We start from the raw sequence: 17,664 nt of genomic DNA, 5'->3' as shown, positions 1-17,664 counted from the left end.
TGGGAGAGAGTAGCAAGGTGGTGAGAGTGAAAAGAGGAGAAGTTTTCTCGACAGAAAAAGGCTTTGTGGTGGGGGGCTTAGTCGCTACGGCCTGATTGGGTTTAGTGCCCCCGGGGGCGGTTAGAAGGCCAGCTGCTTCTTTACGCGCTCTCTGCGGGAGTGGTATTGTGAGCGACGTGTATATACTCCCCTGGTATTCTTTCGCTTTCTCTCGACCATCGGCCCCCGGGAGTCCTTTTTTCTCCCATGCACCTCCTCCTACCCGGTGCACAATGTGGCGCGACCGCATTTCCGGCCAGTCGACTCCCCCCAGCGTGAATCGCGCTCCCTCTCTACCCCGGTCATCCTCCGCCCAACTCTCCCGGGGCCCCTATAACAACCGACCCGGCGCGACCCCAAGAACCTCGTCCACATCTTTACTATTGACCCCGAGTGACTCGACGACCTCCCTTCCAGGTACGGGGCGTGGATCAAATGGCACGGGATTGAGACAAACAAGCGGCCAGCGGCCCCGTCCGGCCTCCGTCCCGGACCCATTAGAGGTATTGAATGGGATCATTGGCACAGGAAAGGCGGACAAGGTCGCCCCGCAGCTAGCGACCCAGTCAGGATCAAGGCCAACGGACCTGGTAGAGGCGATTGATTTCAATGGATTGAGCCTGGAGCAGTTCGTTGCCAAAGTCGACGTGGCGCAGTCAACCCGAAAGACCACGAGAAGTGAGGTCAACGCGCAAACAGTGAAGCAATTCGATCAAGAGCGGGATAAGTTCCAGGACCTACACACGTCAATAACTGGCTGTGATGATGTATCGAAGTCGGTCGAGCTATACTTGAATGATTTTCAGACGGAACTGGGTGTAGTCTCAGCCGAGATTGAAACCCTGCAGACACGCTCCACGCAACTGAACGCGATGCTGGAGAACCGACGGAACGTGGAACGACTATTGGGCCCGGCAGTGGAGGAAATAAGCATCTCGCCCAAAGCGGTTCGCACGCTTGTCGAGGGCCCTATGGATGAGAACTGGGTGCGCGCATTGAATGAGATGGACGCCCGGACAACCAGCATAGAAGACAAGGCATCATCTTCAAGCGGTTTTAAGGCAATTGAAGATGTGCGGCCACTTTTGGTGGATGTGAAAAACAAGGTACGTCGCATTGGAGTCAGAGCTAAGACCAGGAGGTGGAATGACCGTGGGAATAGGCGATTGAACGAATCCGAGATTATCTGGTGTCGCAGATTCGAGCCATGCGGTCCCCAAACGTCAATTCCCAAATTATCCAGCAGCTACGGCTGGTGAAGTTCAAGGACCTTTACAGTTATCTCTTGAAGGCACATCCGAAGCTTGCAGAGGAGATCTCCCAGGCCTATATCAATACCATGCGCTGGTATTATACTTCCAACTTCACCCGTTACCTCCAGGCCCTTGAGAAGATCAAGACTTACCCGAGTGATCGGAACGAAGTGCTAGGAGGCGATCCCTCCGCCCACCGAACAGGCAATATTCTCTCTGGCGGCCGAGCTGGCTCTGCCGCCCACGATCCTTTCTCCCTGGGTCGGCGGATCGATATTCTTCGAAACGGCAACCAACAGGCCTTGTCGTCCTACCTAGCGGAAGAAGACAATGCCTATCATGGAATCGAAGTACCATTCCGAAATTTCAATGTTGCGCTGGTGGACAACGTGTCTGCTGAGTATTCATTCCTCACCGAGTTTTTCTCTCCATTGACATTCCATCAAATCTCGCGCAAGGTGATGGAAATCTTCGAGGCGGTCTTCGCCCTGGGACAAAATCTTACGAAGAAGCTGATCGACACCACTACCGACTCACTGGGTGTCTTGATGTGTGTGCGTCTAAACCAGCACTCAGCCTTTGAGCTCCAGCGCCGTAAAGTTCCTGTCGCCGATTCCTACGTGAATGGCATCAACATGCGTCTTTGGCCGCGCTTCCAGGTGATCATGGATCTTCATGGGGAATCTCTCAAGCGAGTTGGCTCCAACACCGGACGCAGTGCGGTTTCGGCGCTCTCTCTTGTGGGCGGAGACGATTTGAAGCAGTCATCGGCACCACACTTTTTGACACAACGTTTTGGGCAGCTTTTACACGGCATCCTTGTCCTCAGCAGTGACGCTGGGGATGATGAGCCTGTCGCAAACAGCTTGGCCCGATTGAGAAGTGAATTCGACACGCTTCTGGCGAAGCTGAGTCGAAATGGCACCGACGCCAAGCGCAGAGAGCGATTTCTGTTTAACAATTATTCATTGATATTGACCATCATTAGTGTACGCTCACTTCCTCAAATGATTGTTAGGGGCGGATGCTGACCAGACCCCAGGATACCCAAGGCAAATTAGCAACCGAGCAGAGACAGGTGAGATGTTTTCCCGGTGAAAGTCATCCACATACGCTAATATAACTGTATAGCATTTGGACGAGATGCTCAAAAACTGCAGCAAGCGTTAGCGATCACACGGCGTCTGGGAAATGTACATTCTACCACATGGACTCCATGAGCATTAGATAGCCTCTATTTGAATAGAATCATTTAATTGGCCTTAAGTAATATATCTTGTTTCCGCAGCTACCCTGCACCGTACTTGGTAGATGTCTTGCAATCGGGAGTTGATCGACCGAGGCAGAGCCGGCGATCGGCGCGATCTCCGTCCGCGGGGTCACCTCCGTATCCCGTCGCCAATTGCTGGTCAATTGTTGCAACTCCTCAATCCGCTCTACCTGGCATGTCGGTACGTGGGATCGCGGGAAGAGCTCCCGCGCTTCGCCGCTGCTTTTCTAGCGCGAGAGTCCACCGCGCGGACTTCACACATGCTGTGAGTCCTTCCTTGTTGCACCAGGCGATAGAGCGCTATACCTCCCAGCTCCCATACATTCCAAGCGCTCTTGACTGACTTGGAACAGGTAATTGGTGCCGGTGTCGTTGGGCTTGCAGTCGCAAGACAACTGGCAGCGCACGAGGGCACGTCTACCATCCTCCTCGAGCGACACGATGCACCGGGGACCGAGACCAGCAGTCGCAACTCCGAGGTGAGACCCTACCCCTGTCTACCACGAACACACCTGGCACCCAGGCACCCGAAACCAATATATACGTGAGCTTACACAATCCTATTACAACCAGGTCATCCATGCCGGCCTCTATTACCCGGCCGACTCCCTGAAAACAAAGCTCTGCATTCGTGGCCGCAACCTCCTCTACGATCTCTGCTCTAAGCACGCCATCCCCCACCGCAACACCAAAAAATGGATTGTTGCTCAAACCCCCGAACAATGGGAAGCCTGCCTACGTGTCCACGCCCATGCTCAGTCCTTAGGGGACGCCCCGACCCGGCTCGTCGGCGCCGCAGAAGCGGCCGCCCGCGAGCCTGACGTCAAAGCCGACGCCGGCATCGTCGAGAGTGAGACCACCGGAATCGTGGACAGCCACTCACTGATGACATATCTACAAGGCGACTTTGAAGACCGTGGCGGCGACTGCGTGTTCAAGACGCGTGTTACCGGCGTCGAGCCTGTCGCTGGCGGCGGGTATCAGATTACGGCTGTATCAGACGAAGATGGCTCCGTGACGAGCATTACCGCTGACACATTGATCAACAGCGCAGGACACGGCGCTTGCGCGATAAACAACCTCATGCTCCCGGCGGAGCGTCATCGTTTCCCGCATTATGCGAAGGGCACATACTTCTCGTATGGTGCGTCGCGACCGCGCACGTCGGTGCTGGTGTACCCAGTGACTCTTCCGGGCTATGGTGGTCTGGGCACGCATTTGACGCTTGACATGGGCGGGCGGATTCGCTTCGGGCCGGATGTCGAATGGGTGGATGATCCGAATGATCTGCAGCCTAGTAGTGCGCGTTTGGAACAGGCTATCCCGGAGATCTTGTCCTATATGCCTGGCGTGGACCCATCCGCTATTGCGTTGGATTACTGCGGTATCCGGCCAAAGCTGGGTCGTGGCGGTGCGGTGAATGTGGGCAAGGGATTTCAGGATTTTGTCATCCAGGAGGAAGAGGGCTTCCCTGGGTTCGTGAACCTGTTGGGGATTGAGAGTCCTGGGTTGACGAGTTGCCTGGCTATTGGGGAGATGGTTGATGAGATCCTCTATCGGTAAGGAGGGGACTATGAATTGTTGGCATGCTGCGTATTTAGCGTCATGAGTTATTTCCCAGCGTGTAAAAATGGGATCTGCATGAGATATAGAGAACATAGATCGGTCTCGAAGCAAAATATTGAGTATGTTCACCTATTCGTCTGTCGTTCAGGTCATATTCATCACAGGTCTAGCCATCAATCCTCCCAGCCGTCTAGGCCCGGGAGAGTAAACTAGTATACACAAGATCGGAAGAGTGGGTATGCTCTCCAGGGTAAAGACCGTCTCAAGCTTCACTCCACATCCATCAGCACATCACTCATGATATGAAGCACATACGAGAACTTCTTGACACTCCATTTGCCCGAGTCCTTGAGCAGGTTCGCATAATCAAGGAGAATCCGCCGCGCAGACTGGTACCCGCCTTGGAAGGGCACGCCACGCAAGTAGATCGTTGCACCGTTGCGAATAAAGTTCACAGCTGGATTATCTGTTGGAGAGAAGGCCTGGCTTCCCCGTGGCTCCATGAAGCTCGTGAAGCCCTCGGTGCCGACCTGTTGCCAATCGATATCGTCCATCAGCTCGATAGATCCGACATTGGAAAGCGTGCTGGAGAAGGTGGGAACCATGAACGTGTAGAGACCCAGGATGAGGGCCGCGGAGAAGAGTGAGAAGACTGAGTGGAAGGTGGGGTGGTCGGAGGCTTTGCGGTTAGTCATGGCTTTGTATATGTGCGCAGCGTGCAGACATGCTCGCCTCGCCGCTGGCGTCTGCGACCATTCGGCAATATCATCAAGTGCCTTTCGCGCTGGGGCTGGCCCAGCTCGTCCAGCGGCGAAGTCGAAAATCTGGATGTCAGCTGTGAGCATCATGCACATGTGATGCCACATGACGAGGGCGTTGGGATTCAGTCGCTCCATCGTTTCACCATAGGTGCTTGAGATTTGGGACTGAAGAGAGGGGAGGCATCTTGCACGGCCATCCATGGCGTACGTATGACAGGGAGCGAACGGATAGCTTGCGCGATTGGAGAGGAGGCGGTGGTAGGCCTCGGACTGGCGGAGCTGAATCATTGCGAGGACCGCCTGGATGCAGAATTCATCCATCGGTCCTTCGAGGGTGGGAATGTTGATGTTTTCAGACGGTGCCAGCACCGTGGGCATCAGGATTCGCTTGCCGCTGCGGATCAGCTGGGTCCATCGCATGGATGAATGAGCCCGAAAAAGAGCTTCTTTGCAGGGTATGATGATTTGGATCGAATCGGGGACAACTATTGGGCTTGTTGAGAGAAGTGCAGAGTACCACGAGTCTAGAAGGAGTAATCCGATAATGATTCTGGTCAAAAAGAGTTAGTAGCTGATAAATGGTTGGACGTGGAGGGGAGTTTACCTTTTCGTAGACTCAACCTTACTCCATGCCTTCCATCTCATGTCAATGTCGGGTACTGCCTCAAACAGACTCATATCGAGAATCTGACCCTCGGTTGCAGCAAAGAGCCCATGGCGTTGGGTTATCTGCCAAATCATTAAATTAGCTTGTTAACCACAGAAGAGATACTCGTAAGTGCACTTACCGACATGAGATTGACATAGAGCATCTGGCACTGTTCCAAATGACTTTTCTCCTGTAAAAACCATCAGCCACAACAACCACTAACAAAAGTAAGAGAGATTATACCCCCGTAAGAACAGCTAGGTTCAAGAATAAGAAAGCTGTAGCAAAAATGGACATCGCGCTGGCTGGAGATTCAACCCCCATTGTACACTTTGCAAGATCAGCTGTGACTTTCTCGAGCATATGCTATAGCCTGCATTAGCACTTCATACGTGCATCTCACAATATACAGGATACCCACTGTGAAATTTCTTGAGACAAAATTCGCGGTCCCCTTAGTCCCTAGCAACATCATGCCAATAAGACACATTACATAGAGAAGCGACAGGCGCGTCTTCTTTGCGGAAAACGTCGGAAGGTGTACAAATGGTACAAGGGGGTGAAAAGTGCGGAAGTACAGATCTAGAGCCATGTCTAAAATCTCTGCCGGAGGGAAGTTCGCAAAAGAAATGGAAGCCGAGCCCGCTGTACAAGGGGATGCAGTCCCGTTGCGAGGTGACTGCAATTGCGGATAGGTAAAGGCCTGGCCAAATGCAGCCTGGAGGCGCCTCCTGCAATCGTCGTCCACGCCACATCGAGATCCTTGAAGCAGGCCATTTTCGCCGGGAGTAGTTAACGAGTAAGCAGAAAAGATATTATCAGCGTCGGTGTAAACAATGTCACGCCACAAGCTGTTCATGAGTCGACCGGTGTGATTTGGCGGCGCGAGCCAACACCGCTGAACCTTGTTGAAACGTTCAGTTGGAATATTATCACAGCCAGATTTGCCGCTGTCCATGGAATTACGGTTCTGGGGGTCCGGAGTGAGCAACACACTGTCGCTTATTGTAGGGAAATGACCATCTCGCATCAGATCTAGAGAACCGTGATTGGATCCTGTATCGGTACGCGGCTCGAGCCATAGCTGTAGCATATCATTCGGCACGGTTTCGAATTCTATACCATTCCGCTGCGCATGTTGGTCTGCAGGGGTCACTTCATTCCAGCCGAAGTATGGCTGCTGCTCATCGAGCATCATAGAATTAATGTCGGGTTCGGTGCGGCCATGATGAGCAGAGATATCCGCCAAGAAGTCCAATGATGACGGCGGTATCCCTGTAGCTGAGGGGGCCATGTCGCGCGGGGTAGGAAGGTTTGGTATTTGGTGCGCCTCTGCGCCGACAGTGGGGAGAAGAGATGTCCCATCTTCTGAACCGCGCAGCGTTGGCGACGCGCCGGTGATGATAGAAGCCCGTCGATCTTGAGCTTGTTCCCCTAGCGACCCATTTCGCGCAGCCAAATTTGCACCGGGACCGGGTTGGTTGTGTCCCTTGGCATGTCGGCTCAGGACATCGCTGCATACCACTCTCCGTCAGAATTTTTGCAACAAGCATGACTAGCAGGCCCTGCCACAGTGGTGCGGAGCCCTTGACGCAGGTCAATTGGTCTTACCTGCGGGAAAAGCGTTTATGGCATACACTGCACTCATACGGACGCTCCTTAGTATCTGCTCGGCGAGTTAGACTTGTCAACTCGTCCATCCATTCCCTCGAAGACGGGATACTGACGTGACCGTTCGTGGCGCTTGAAATGCTCTGTCTTCTTGAACTTTCGGTCACAGATGGTGCACTTTCGAAGGACCATGACGGAGCACGCGGTTTAACAACACATCAGAAAACCCGGTGCATTGTTTATTTTTTTCCAAGAGTGAAAAGGGATAAAAGCTCACCAGCGCACGAGGCTTGGGAAAGATCGGAGAGAGGGGAACGGGTTAGTCAGCCCCCGGAATTAAGCCGACCGCGACGCGTTGAACGTTCTGTTCTTTTAGGATGGACAATCTGGCTGCTACGGAGCACTGCTCTCCAGAGGACTGTTCTAACGAGGATATCCCGCTCCTCACGTCCAATAGGGCTGGTGCGGGACCGAGTCCCTGCAACTCTACGAGACGCAGTTGGGGGGACTGGGCTACGGTGAGCATGTCGCATTGGCCCCTCTAGTGCAAGCCACTGGAAATTCCCCGTGGGGAGCGATGGGGGAGCAGTTCCGAGCCCTAAGCAGCGGCCCAGCCCTTCCGCCGATCCATACGAGTCAGTCTGCTTTGCCATGCGCTGTTGCCCTGGGGAGCAGAGGAAAAGAGGATTCAATTTATGAGTCGCATTTAGAGTAGACGAACTTCTGTAGTACATTCATCGCATTCATCTGGGATCTTGTCCCGCTGAATCAGCGAGCTTGCCGAGTTGCTCATTGGCCAAAACATTTATCCTCCCCGCCGGCAGTTAGGAGTGGCCCCAAATACCGACGCGGTTGACGTCAGGCTGGAGAACGAAGCAACTGGAGGCTATTATGGTATAAGGAATGACAGTTGCATAGCTGCGTTCGAGACAAGGAGTCTTGAGACTCTCTTATTGACAGACTAGCTCTGCCAGCCGGCCATCATCATAGTAAGTCTCCGACCGCTGCTTGCGTGCCTCATTGTCTGCTTTGACCTGCCTGAGGATCTTGTGGATATTCGGATACAACGAGAATTTGTCCTGCATACATTGATTAGACCTGCACGGTCTTGGCTGGCGTCGATGACAACATACCGGCAACGCATCCCACACCTTCGGGTCGGTGCCTTGATTCTTGAAAGCCCCGCAGCCAGTGCGTGCATATTCTGTGAATAGGAATGACCGACTGCTTTCGATCATAATGGTCATTTGGTCTGCAATGATTAGTACGAACTCTCTCGGCGGCTGAAGACAATAATGGCTCACTTTCCAGAATCCTGCGTGGCTCGTTCACTTGGTTCTTCATCTCATACACGTAGGCTTCGTTGAAGTTGCCATGCGGCGTGTGGCTAATTTCAACACTCCCGCCGCCCGGCAAGAAGTCATTAGATCGACCGAGACCGTTGCCGTACAAACTTGCCAGGAACTCGGTGGCCGAGTTGCGGTGGAAGTATGGCAGACGGAAGGTGTTGGAAGCTACATCCCAGCGCGGGCCAAACCACAAAAAGTCGGCCAGGGGAGTGACAGGGTCGCGAGATGGGGCTGTTAGGACACAATTGACCGATGGATCGGTGTGGTCGATAGAGGTGGCGTTTTGCGAGGAGAACTTGGTCAAGTCGTACTGCAAGCGTCGTGTGAGCATGTACGCTGTTTCGGTACACGGTTGACTGACCTTATAAGGAACAACATTTCCATGCCACGCAACCAGATCGAACGGGCTGTGATCCTGCTCAATAGCATGGTACAGCCCATTCGCTTTATTCACAATCGACCACTCCTCGTGCAGATTCTCATCAATATAAGCCACAGGATGCAGGAAATCGCGAGGATTAGCAAGACCATGCCCACCCAAGGGACCCAAATCCGGCAATGCCCAGCTTGACCCCCAGATCTCGGTGATATAACCTCGTGCAACACTGTGGCCAGGACCTAGACGAACCAGAAACCGGATGCCACGAGGCACAACACATATTTCGCCGGGCTGCAGGAACAGCTTGCCCAGCTCTGTCTGGATATCCAAATTGCCCAGCTGGGCGACGATGAGGAAGTCGCCATCTGTATTACAAAACGCACGATGATTCATATCCGTATTGATCATAAAGACATACAAGGCAATGCCCTCGCGCAGATTGGGATCTCCACTTCCACCAAGTGTGTGCAGACCATCGACAAAGTCGATCTCCTCGTCCTCCCTGGGTAACGGAAAGGGTGCCCATTCGCATTGCTCTGCTAGTGTCGCCACCTTAGGGTTGAGGGTGAGGAAACAATTCTCAATGTCGGACTTGTGGGGAATATGGGCTTTGTAGCCATCTGTAGAAGTAGAGTCAGCACCAGGAGCCCATAGCTATGTGCTGGGAGTAAATCTTCATGACGTACTGTGAGCAGCGGCAGGTCGTACCCTGTACATATAGGTGCTGAAATTGGCGTGGCGAGGAGCCGCAAAGGCCGAGTAGGTAATGCCCTCGGTATACAATCCAAAGCGGGCTTCTTGGGGATTATTCTGTCCTGCCGGGAGAGTACCGGGGATGAGCTCAGATTGGTGGCGGTTACCAAAACCTGCCTGGTATTCATAGGGATCATTGTCTCGCGTTGGCTTGCGCGACATCGTGTCCGTATAATGAAACGCCTTTTGCAGGTCTTTCACCGGCTTCCTCTCCTGAATCAGCGGAGCAGACATTGTTGTCGACAGTGTAGATGGATCCGAATACTATAGGTGCTTTGAATCAGAGTTTGCGATGGAGTAACATGAGTATAGTCAAATGGCAGCGGAATGGTTGCCACGCGCTTTTCTTAGCTTATAACGCGGCTTTTGCTAAAAGGGCATCCCATTCTGTGCTTTGCAAGACCCATATGGAGCACTTGGATCAACCGCAGCGGATTAACCCCCACATTCTACAGGACCCACATCGACCTCGTGAGGCCCTGTCGAGATTTCAGTTTTGGTCGTGGGTCGGTCGGGGATTGTTTGTCCATGGGCCCATGAGTTCCTTCTTGCGGGGCCTTGTGGATGTGGAGCAGGTGAACATAGCCTGCACTTAGGGGTTGGTGAGTGAAAACAATGCATGGCCTCTTTCATACTGTGGAGTTTACTTTCGTTGCCCCTGGATGCTCTTAGGAATAGCATAGCAATACTGATTCAGAGAGTTAAGGTCTAATCAATGCTTCATGGCTGATGCTATTTACAGTGGCTCAAACCAAGATAGACAATTGCTTGGTAGGCAAGATCTATTCAATCGACGGCTAGTACATTATCCACCATCCTTGATGATGCGCCCAGGTAGTTGACAGGATCGCACAGCTCAGCCAGGCGCCCTTGGCTCATTTTGGAGGTTACTTCTTCCTTTTCCAGAAGACATTCGAGGAGCGTACGCTTATTCTCGATACTCTCGCGGCATGCTTCGTAGACAATATCGTGAGCTCGCTGACGGCCCACATGAGGAGCCATGCCCATCATCACAGCCTCTCCCACAATCAATCCCTTGGTAGAGTGAAGATTCTCCAGCATTTGCTTGGTGTTGACAGAGAGTCCAGATAGTGCAAATTGAGTCTGAGATAACGCACCAACGGCAATCACAAAGCTCTCTGGAATGGCAACCCACTCCAAGTGCCAGGGGCCTGAGGCGCGTTCGAAATCAGCAACCATGCCATCAAGGACTAGGCCTGCGTTTGAGCGGAGGAGTTTGGAGGCAGCCAGGATCACCTCACTCGAGATGGGATTGCGCTTTTGCGGCATGGTAGACGAGGCTCCCCGATGAGGCATAAAGGGCTCCGCCACTTCGCTAAACTCGTTGGACGACATGATGATAATGTCTAGTGCCAACTTGCCCATAGAACCGCCCATCAGGGCCAGGAAGTTGGTAATCTCCGCTACGCCGTCACGAGCAACGTGCCATGTAATGGAAGGATCATTCAGACCGAGTTCCTTTGCTAGAGCCTTTCGAACACGCAGTCCGTCGTCGCCGGACCCCAGAGATGCAAGAGAGCCTGCGGCACCACCAAACTGCACCAACAGTGCCCGATCCCGGAGTTGTTCCAGTCGCTCAAGGTGGCGTTGAAAGCTTGATAGCCAGACGGCGCACTTGTATCCGAAGGTAACCGGCAGCGCATGTTGTAAATGCGTACGTCCAGCCATAGGGGTGTTTCTGTACTTCGCCGAGAGCTCTCGCAGAGTCTTGATCACATCCTTCAGCAGCCTCTCGATAATGTCCAATCCTTCCTTCATTTGTAATACGCTCGCCAGATCCATGATGTCCTGTGTGGTGGCTCCCCAGTGCACATACTTGCCGGCATCGTCGCCGCAAATCGCTGAGAGCTGACGGACAAGAGGCAGAATGGGGTAGCCGACGATCTCGGTTTCGTGCCGCAGTCGCTCGAAGTCCAGCTTTGATTCTTGCAATCTTTGTGTCACCATTGCTCCAATCTCTGATGGGATGACATTGCATTGGGATTGCGCCCGTGCCAGAGCTGCCTCTGCATCTACACACCGGCGGATATATGCTTCGTCATCGAAGACCTGCATGAAATTAGCAATATTCAGCGAGAAGAAAGTGCCAAATCTTCTGCATAATAAACCCACCTTGCGAATTTCTTCGGTACCAAAGAGCGTGCGAAAGATACGCGAGTCAATTGCGCTCACGAAGCCAATTGACCTCCGCCCGCTGGTGATGTTGACGAGAACACTGGGCCGGGTCAAAGTCATCCGCGACAGCCGTGCGAGACACACAGATGGCGACATTGTATTCAAGGAAGTTCCTATATGGACAAGAGAATTCAAAGGTGTTAGTTAAGAGCTATGAAAATCTACACCCTTGCAATTGGATTGACGCTGTCGAAATACTGCCCCGGAGGGTCCACCATCCTAAGAGGGGCGATGGCTCTCCCGCACTGCAGACTCTGACCCCACTTGCACAACTCGTCCCATGTGGGGCTGAGAGTGATGAAAGGCGAAGCTGAAGATGAAATTGTACATGATGGCTATAGGAGTTCGCTCGCAAAAGTCATCGAAACATTTTTATACCTAACGAGTCTACGGTAATCCCTCTTCCACAGTTCCATGCACATTCCTCATCTCTCAAACCAACGCTCTCTCCTGACATCCATACGTAAAACGGTCGCCCTCTATGAGAAGAACAGAAGTGAGATTACAAACAAAGTAGAAGGTAAAGGCAAAATATGGAGGGGACTGAGGCAAGGCATCCAGCCTTTATAACTTTTTACGTTGTATAGCTGTAGCTGGGATCTAGTCTATCACAACATCTACTCTCGGATGAAAAGAGATGCAACTCCTATACCAGTACTAGAAGTAGGTGGTCAGTCCAAGAGGTATGGATACAGATACGGAAGACTAACCTGGCACACATGCTCACAATACCCATCTCCTTATCCTGTCGCTGCAATTCCGCGAGAAGAGTAGCAACTTGTCGGGCACCAGTCGCGCCAACAGGATGTCCAAGGGCAATAGCACCACCATTTGGATTGACTTTGGCCATGTCGATACCTAGCTCTCGGAGGCAGTAGATCGACTGACTTGCAAAGGCCTCATTCATCTCCACAATGTCGACGTCCTTGTTCTCAATGCCAAGATACTTGTACAAGTTTCGTATAGCAAAGATAGGACCGATTCCCATCTCATCCGGCGCACACCCAGCGACCTGGGTACCGGCGAAACGGGCAATGGGCAATAGGCCATGTGCTTCAGCCCAGGACCGGCGCGCAAGAATAGCACTTGATGCACCGTCAGATATTTGTGATCTGTAGAGAAAGGTTATTAGCTATGGGCCAAGTAAAAATATCCGCAGATAGAGACGAACGAGTTTCCAGCTGTACTGGAACCATTTTCCAGAACAGGCTTGAGAGTTGACAGCCTCTCAACAGTAGCTCCATGGCGAACGCCTTCATCGCGCTCCACAACCTGGAAGGTCATCTCGTCGATACCTTCACTGACATGCCGGACTCGAATCGGCACAATTTCAGCATTGAATTTGCCCGCCTTCTGTGCCTCACTAGCCCGCTTCTGGCTTTCCGCTGCGAACTCGTCTTGCTCGCGCCGACTAATTCCATACCGCGATGCGACGTTCTCCGAAGTCTGCAGCATAGGCAGAATACAGTCCCGGGCATCCTTTACAGGCGACTCCTTCAGAGTTGCAGACACATCTACAGGAATACCTCGTGTCGCATAGTTCCGCGACATGCTTTCCACACCGCCACCAAGTCCGACATCGATTTGTCCAGCCAAGATGGAGTGTGAAATATGCGTGATAGCCTGTAGACTGCTCGAACATTGTCGGTTGACGGTATGGAAGGTTGTCGAGTTGGGAAAGCCAGCTGCATTGAGAGCCATGCGACCGGTTTTCGCGAACCCCAGCTCCGCAAGCACATTTCCGATGAGGGCGTCGTTCACCTGGCCCGGCTCGATATTAGCTCGATGCACGGCAGCTTGCATGACCTGGAAGTGTCAGAGATATGTGATGAAGAAATCAATGAATCCAACCCATACTAGTCACATACAGGCATCAGAATCTCTTCGGGATAGGTATCCTTGAAACCACCTTTAAATGCCCGTGCGATGGGACTCCGCACTGCGGACAGGACAACCACATCATTAGGGCCCTTCTTGAGGGCCTCGCCAGCGGTCCTGCGTAACATGTTTCTGTCGTACTTGGACTATGAACTGTAGTATAACAGGTCACCAGAAGTTGTGAACATCCAACTTGCAGAATTGTGGATTTGATCCGGCTACATCATGGCGAGCTCCGAGGCAGCTCCCCATGGTGGTGGTGGGGCACTCCCACCCTATGAAGATCCTTGCCGTCTTCCTTACAAGACTATACTTGGGGATTCGAGTGGGATGATTGTGTACACTGCTTGGATAGACTATAACTGACGCAACGAAGTCGTCCTTGTCCATATGCATCCCATCATGTGTGTTAGGATCTACAAAGATTAGAGTTACCTATCCTTCGATATTACAGAACGGTTATGAACCACTGACTCACCATTTACCTGGTGAAATTGAATTTTAGCTAGCCTGTTTTGAGACGCTTAGGGGAGTTGTCATACCATCCATCAACTAGCTTCGTTGCAAACTCCACATGTCTTTACCTGGCACAGCTCGGTGCTCATCCATGGTTTCATAGAATGCATTGTCGCTTAGGCCCTGAGGCACAGGAACCTGTGTTATATCGCGCTGTGATTTGGTGGCGATATTAAAGATAGCGGACTTGGCTTGCTGAGCCTTTGCAAAGAGTCGTACTGGTGTTGCAGGGACGGTATTTCCGGTAGCCATTGTAGCACACCAGAACATTTACAACTTCTGATATCCAGCAGTGCCCCTCTTTCTAGCCTTGCTTGTGCTTGAGTGCTAGGGGTAATCCCGCGTGCGCGGCTCAAGGTTCAAGATTATTGGACCATAAGTCTATGATTACAAGAAGCTAAAGAACCCCACGATATGAGGTGATATGATTGCACTGACAAGTCTTTAGTGGAACGGGATTACCCCAGTTCTGTAATCTTATTAGTTATACTATTATCCATTACCTCATCCATTAAATATAATAATTTGAAAGATGGGATCTTTTATTATTTTTGTTTTATAGTCAGCAGAGGAGGTAGGTGCTTGCACACATTGAGACGGTCTAGATGCACAGAGAGCGGAGAAGTGAGGGGAACGGCCCGCCCGTTGATCTGCAAGTACGGAGTACAGAGGGTTCAAATCGAGTGGAAAAGGTAAAGCAGGCAAGGTCTAACGGATTCATCATTTTGTCTCGTTTCTGCGAACCTAGGGTTCCGTCTGTTGTCACCGGCATCGCAAGTCGACCACGGACCGCGAGGATCGGGTTGCGTACCGCCCCAGGCAGTTCCGACATCTTCTCACCTGCCGACGCCAGTTCCGCCCGTAAAGTACACGTCACAATACGCTGAATTTACCATACAGCGCGGTGCAGTTGACTTTTGGTGACGGGCGAAAACACTCTTCCACCTATATCAGACTTTCTCCATCGACACTATCGTGTGCGAGATGCCACAATGTTATCCTCCGCATTGTGCGAGCTGTCATCCACCCCGCATCACGACCTCTGATCCTGAGAGCACAAACCCACATTCCCTGGGGCGTCACCAACCCGGACTAATATCGGGTAGGCTTGTGGGGTCGGCTTCCGATGGCGGCAAAAGCCTTAGGGGCTCGCCGCTCTCCCTCTCCGAGCGTGTGGGGAAATAGGCGGTAGCTGCCCCGGCTAAGCGTTTTTTCGGCTTCTATGGGTCAGTTCCTAGCCGAAGGGTGCTTTGCGGGATGGGGTCAACTTCGCGATGGGAGTCTTTTTTCCCTTCTTTCTTCTCTTTCTGCTGGTTCAGAAATCACCTACCTCAGTGATCTCTCAAAGCTAATCGACAGCACCATGTCGCGGCCTTTCCCTGCGGCGTCGGTGTTCCGCCCCATTTGGCGGCGGAACTTCTCTGCCTCGACCTCCAAGCGAGCCATAGACAAGCGCGCGAGCTCTGCCGCCGATGCTATCAAGGACATGAAGGGTCCGGCCACCGTCCTGGTCGGTGGCTTTGGTTTCTCGGGTGTCCCCAACACCCTGATCAACGCTGTGCGTGACCGCCCCGACATCAAGGACCTCACTGTTGTCTCGAACAATGCTGGTATGCCCGGCGCTGGGCTCGGTATGTCCTCTCACACTGTCAATTGCAATTGTGGCAATTTGTTCTTGAAGAAGAGCATGTGCTGACATATTCCCCCCCTGCAGGTCAGCTACTCGAGTCCAAGCAGATCAGTAAGATGATCGCTTCCTTCATTGGCGAGAACAAGGTGTTCGAGAAGATGTATCTTAGCGGTGACCTAGCCCTGGAGCTCACTCCCCAAGGCACCATCGCTGAGAAGTGTGCTGCTGGAGCCTCTGGTGTTCCCGCTTTCTATACCCCCGCTGCTTTTGGTACAATTGGTGAGTTACTTCAGTCTGGATGCTCGAGCGATGTGCGGAACTGACCACATGGCCCTATAGTTCAAACTGGTGAACTCCCCGTTCGGTACAACAAGGATGGCTCTGTGGCTGAAAAGTCCAAGCCTAAGGAGACCCGCGTTTTCAACGGCAAGGAATACCTTCTGGAAGAATCGATCTTTGGTGACTACGCTCTGGTGAAGGCCCACAAGGCCGATAAGCTGGGTAACTGCCAATTCCGCAAGTCTATGAACAACTTCAATGAGGCTATGGGCAAGAACGCCAAGTTCACCATTGTCGAGGCCGATGAGATTGTTGAGGTCGGCGAGATTGCTCCCGAGAACGTTCACCTGCCAGGCATCTACGTCGACGCGGTCATCAAGAGCACCGAGAAGAAGCAGATCGAGAAGGTCACCTACGCCAAGGACCCCTCTGAGATGCTTGCTGCTGGCTCCGGTGATGCGACCGCCCGGCGTGAGCGTATCGTCAAGCGTGCCGCCAAGGAGTTCAAGGACGGCATGTACGTCAACCTCGGTATTGGTATCCCCCTGATTGCCCCGTCCTACCTTCCCGAGGGTGTCGAGGTTGTCCTGCAGGCTGAGAACGGTATCCTGGGTCTGGGTGGCTACCCCCAGCCCGGCCAGGAGGACCCCGATCTGATCAACCCCGGCAAGGAGACTGTCACTCTGGGCCGTGGTGCTTCCCTGTTCGGCTCTCACGAGAGCTTCGGCATGATTCGCGCTGGCAAGATTGATCTCACAATGCTGGGTGCCCTCCAGGTCAGCCAGTACGGTGGTATGTACACCCAATTTTTATCATGAAGATCCACGCTTGGATACACTAACACGCACTAGATCTGGCCAACTTCATGCTTCCCGGCAAGGTTAAGGGTATTGGCGGTGCCATGGATCTGGTTGCCAACCCCGAGAAGACCAAGGTTGTTGTGACCATGGAGCACACCGACAAGAAGGGCAACCCCAAGATTCTGGCCGGTACGTTGACACATTTTCTTGACCCTCTTGACCCTCTACCTTCATACACCACTAACACCTTCTCTAGACTGCACCTTCCCCCTGACCGGCCCCCGCTGCGTCTCTACCATCATTACCGACCTAGCTGTCTTTGACGTCAGCACCTCCGAGGGTCTGACCCTGATCGAGCACGCCGAGGGTATCACCGTGGAGGAGATCCGCAGCAAGACTGCCGCTCCCTTCAAGGTCTCTGAGCACCTCAAGCCCATGCAGCTGTAACTGCATAGGGAAACATACACCCCATTAGAATTTTTCCGGATATGGTGTTCTTTTTTTTTTCTCTCCGCATGTCAATACTCCATGTAGATAGTGCAAATTGAATTTTCTTTCCTTTTCAATCTCAACTGTTCTCTGAGTTATAATCCAACACAATCTTCTGTTTCACTCGGAGATGTAATCCTATGCACTGCACGCTGTATCGACGCCCAGGATTGAGCCCAGGTGGGGTCGAACCCACCTGCGGATCGAGCAGTGGGGCTCTCCACGACCAGGGAGCGGAGTAAAACA

The 17,664-nt window shown here is 52.6% G+C and overlaps 7 protein-coding genes across 7 annotated transcripts; 2 read left to right on the top strand and 5 right to left on the bottom strand.

The window, feature by feature from the left end:
- Positions 1 to 272: 272 nt before the first annotated feature.
- On the top strand, positions 273 to 4,125 carry N7482_008263 (uncharacterized protein; the record flags this gene model as incomplete). Its single annotated transcript, XM_056690387.1, has 7 exons — positions 273 to 1,145; positions 1,202 to 2,281; positions 2,335 to 2,370; positions 2,604 to 2,743; positions 2,794 to 2,827; positions 2,916 to 3,041; positions 3,136 to 4,125. 7 exons carry the CDS (start codon positions 273 to 275, stop codon positions 4,123 to 4,125), a joined length of 3,279 nt encoding a protein of 1,092 aa, XP_056540152.1.
- A 272-nt stretch (positions 4,126 to 4,397) lies between these two features.
- N7482_008262 (transcriptional regulator family: C2H2 zinc finger and Fungal Specific TF) lies at positions 4,398 to 7,341 on the bottom strand (the record flags this gene model as incomplete). Its single annotated transcript, XM_056690386.1, has 7 exons — positions 4,398 to 5,439; positions 5,494 to 5,618; positions 5,678 to 5,728; positions 5,782 to 5,904; positions 5,960 to 7,052; positions 7,150 to 7,221; positions 7,262 to 7,341. 7 exons carry the CDS (start codon positions 7,339 to 7,341, stop codon positions 4,398 to 4,400), a joined length of 2,586 nt encoding a protein of 861 aa, XP_056540151.1.
- Positions 7,342 to 8,099: 758 nt separating this feature from the next.
- Positions 8,100 to 9,864, bottom strand: N7482_008261 (uncharacterized protein; the record flags this gene model as incomplete). The annotated part of the gene is made up of 4 exons (XM_056690385.1): positions 8,100 to 8,228; positions 8,283 to 8,353; positions 8,454 to 9,497; positions 9,564 to 9,864. 4 exons carry the CDS (start codon positions 9,862 to 9,864, stop codon positions 8,100 to 8,102), a joined length of 1,545 nt encoding a protein of 514 aa, XP_056540150.1.
- A 552-nt stretch (positions 9,865 to 10,416) lies between these two features.
- Positions 10,417 to 11,922, bottom strand: N7482_008260 (class-II fumarase/aspartase family protein; the record flags this gene model as incomplete). The annotated part of the gene is made up of 2 exons (XM_056690384.1): positions 10,417 to 11,700; positions 11,764 to 11,922. The coding sequence occupies 2 exons, from the start codon at positions 11,920 to 11,922 to the stop codon at positions 10,417 to 10,419; spliced, it is 1,443 nt and encodes a 480-aa protein (XP_056540149.1).
- A 550-nt stretch (positions 11,923 to 12,472) lies between these two features.
- Positions 12,473 to 13,832, bottom strand: N7482_008259 (thiolase family protein; the record flags this gene model as incomplete). The annotated part of the gene is made up of 3 exons (XM_056690383.1): positions 12,473 to 12,938; positions 12,998 to 13,632; positions 13,695 to 13,832. The coding sequence occupies 3 exons, from the start codon at positions 13,830 to 13,832 to the stop codon at positions 12,473 to 12,475; spliced, it is 1,239 nt and encodes a 412-aa protein (XP_056540148.1).
- Positions 13,833 to 14,256: 424 nt separating this feature from the next.
- On the bottom strand, positions 14,257 to 14,472 carry N7482_008258 (Vanillyl-alcohol oxidase; the record flags this gene model as incomplete). Its single annotated transcript, XM_056690382.1, has 1 exon — positions 14,257 to 14,472. One exon carries the CDS (start codon positions 14,470 to 14,472, stop codon positions 14,257 to 14,259), a length of 216 nt encoding a protein of 71 aa, XP_056540147.1.
- Positions 14,473 to 15,583: 1,111 nt separating this feature from the next.
- Positions 15,584 to 17,376, top strand: N7482_008257 (3-oxoacid CoA-transferase; the record flags this gene model as incomplete). Its single annotated transcript, XM_056690381.1, has 5 exons — positions 15,584 to 15,851; positions 15,935 to 16,129; positions 16,190 to 16,921; positions 16,981 to 17,118; positions 17,186 to 17,376. 5 exons carry the CDS (start codon positions 15,584 to 15,586, stop codon positions 17,374 to 17,376), a joined length of 1,524 nt encoding a protein of 507 aa, XP_056540146.1.
- Positions 17,377 to 17,664: the final 288 nt, after the last annotated feature.

This window comes from Penicillium canariense (genome assembly GCF_028826845.1).
Source record: "Penicillium canariense strain IBT 26290 chromosome Unknown utg000006l_segment0_segment0, whole genome shotgun sequence".
Lineage (NCBI taxonomy): Eukaryota > Fungi > Ascomycota > Eurotiomycetes > Eurotiales > Aspergillaceae > Penicillium > Penicillium canariense.
The sequence above is the reverse complement of the archived record's forward strand: the minus strand, read 5'-3'. Positions and strand labels throughout refer to the sequence as shown.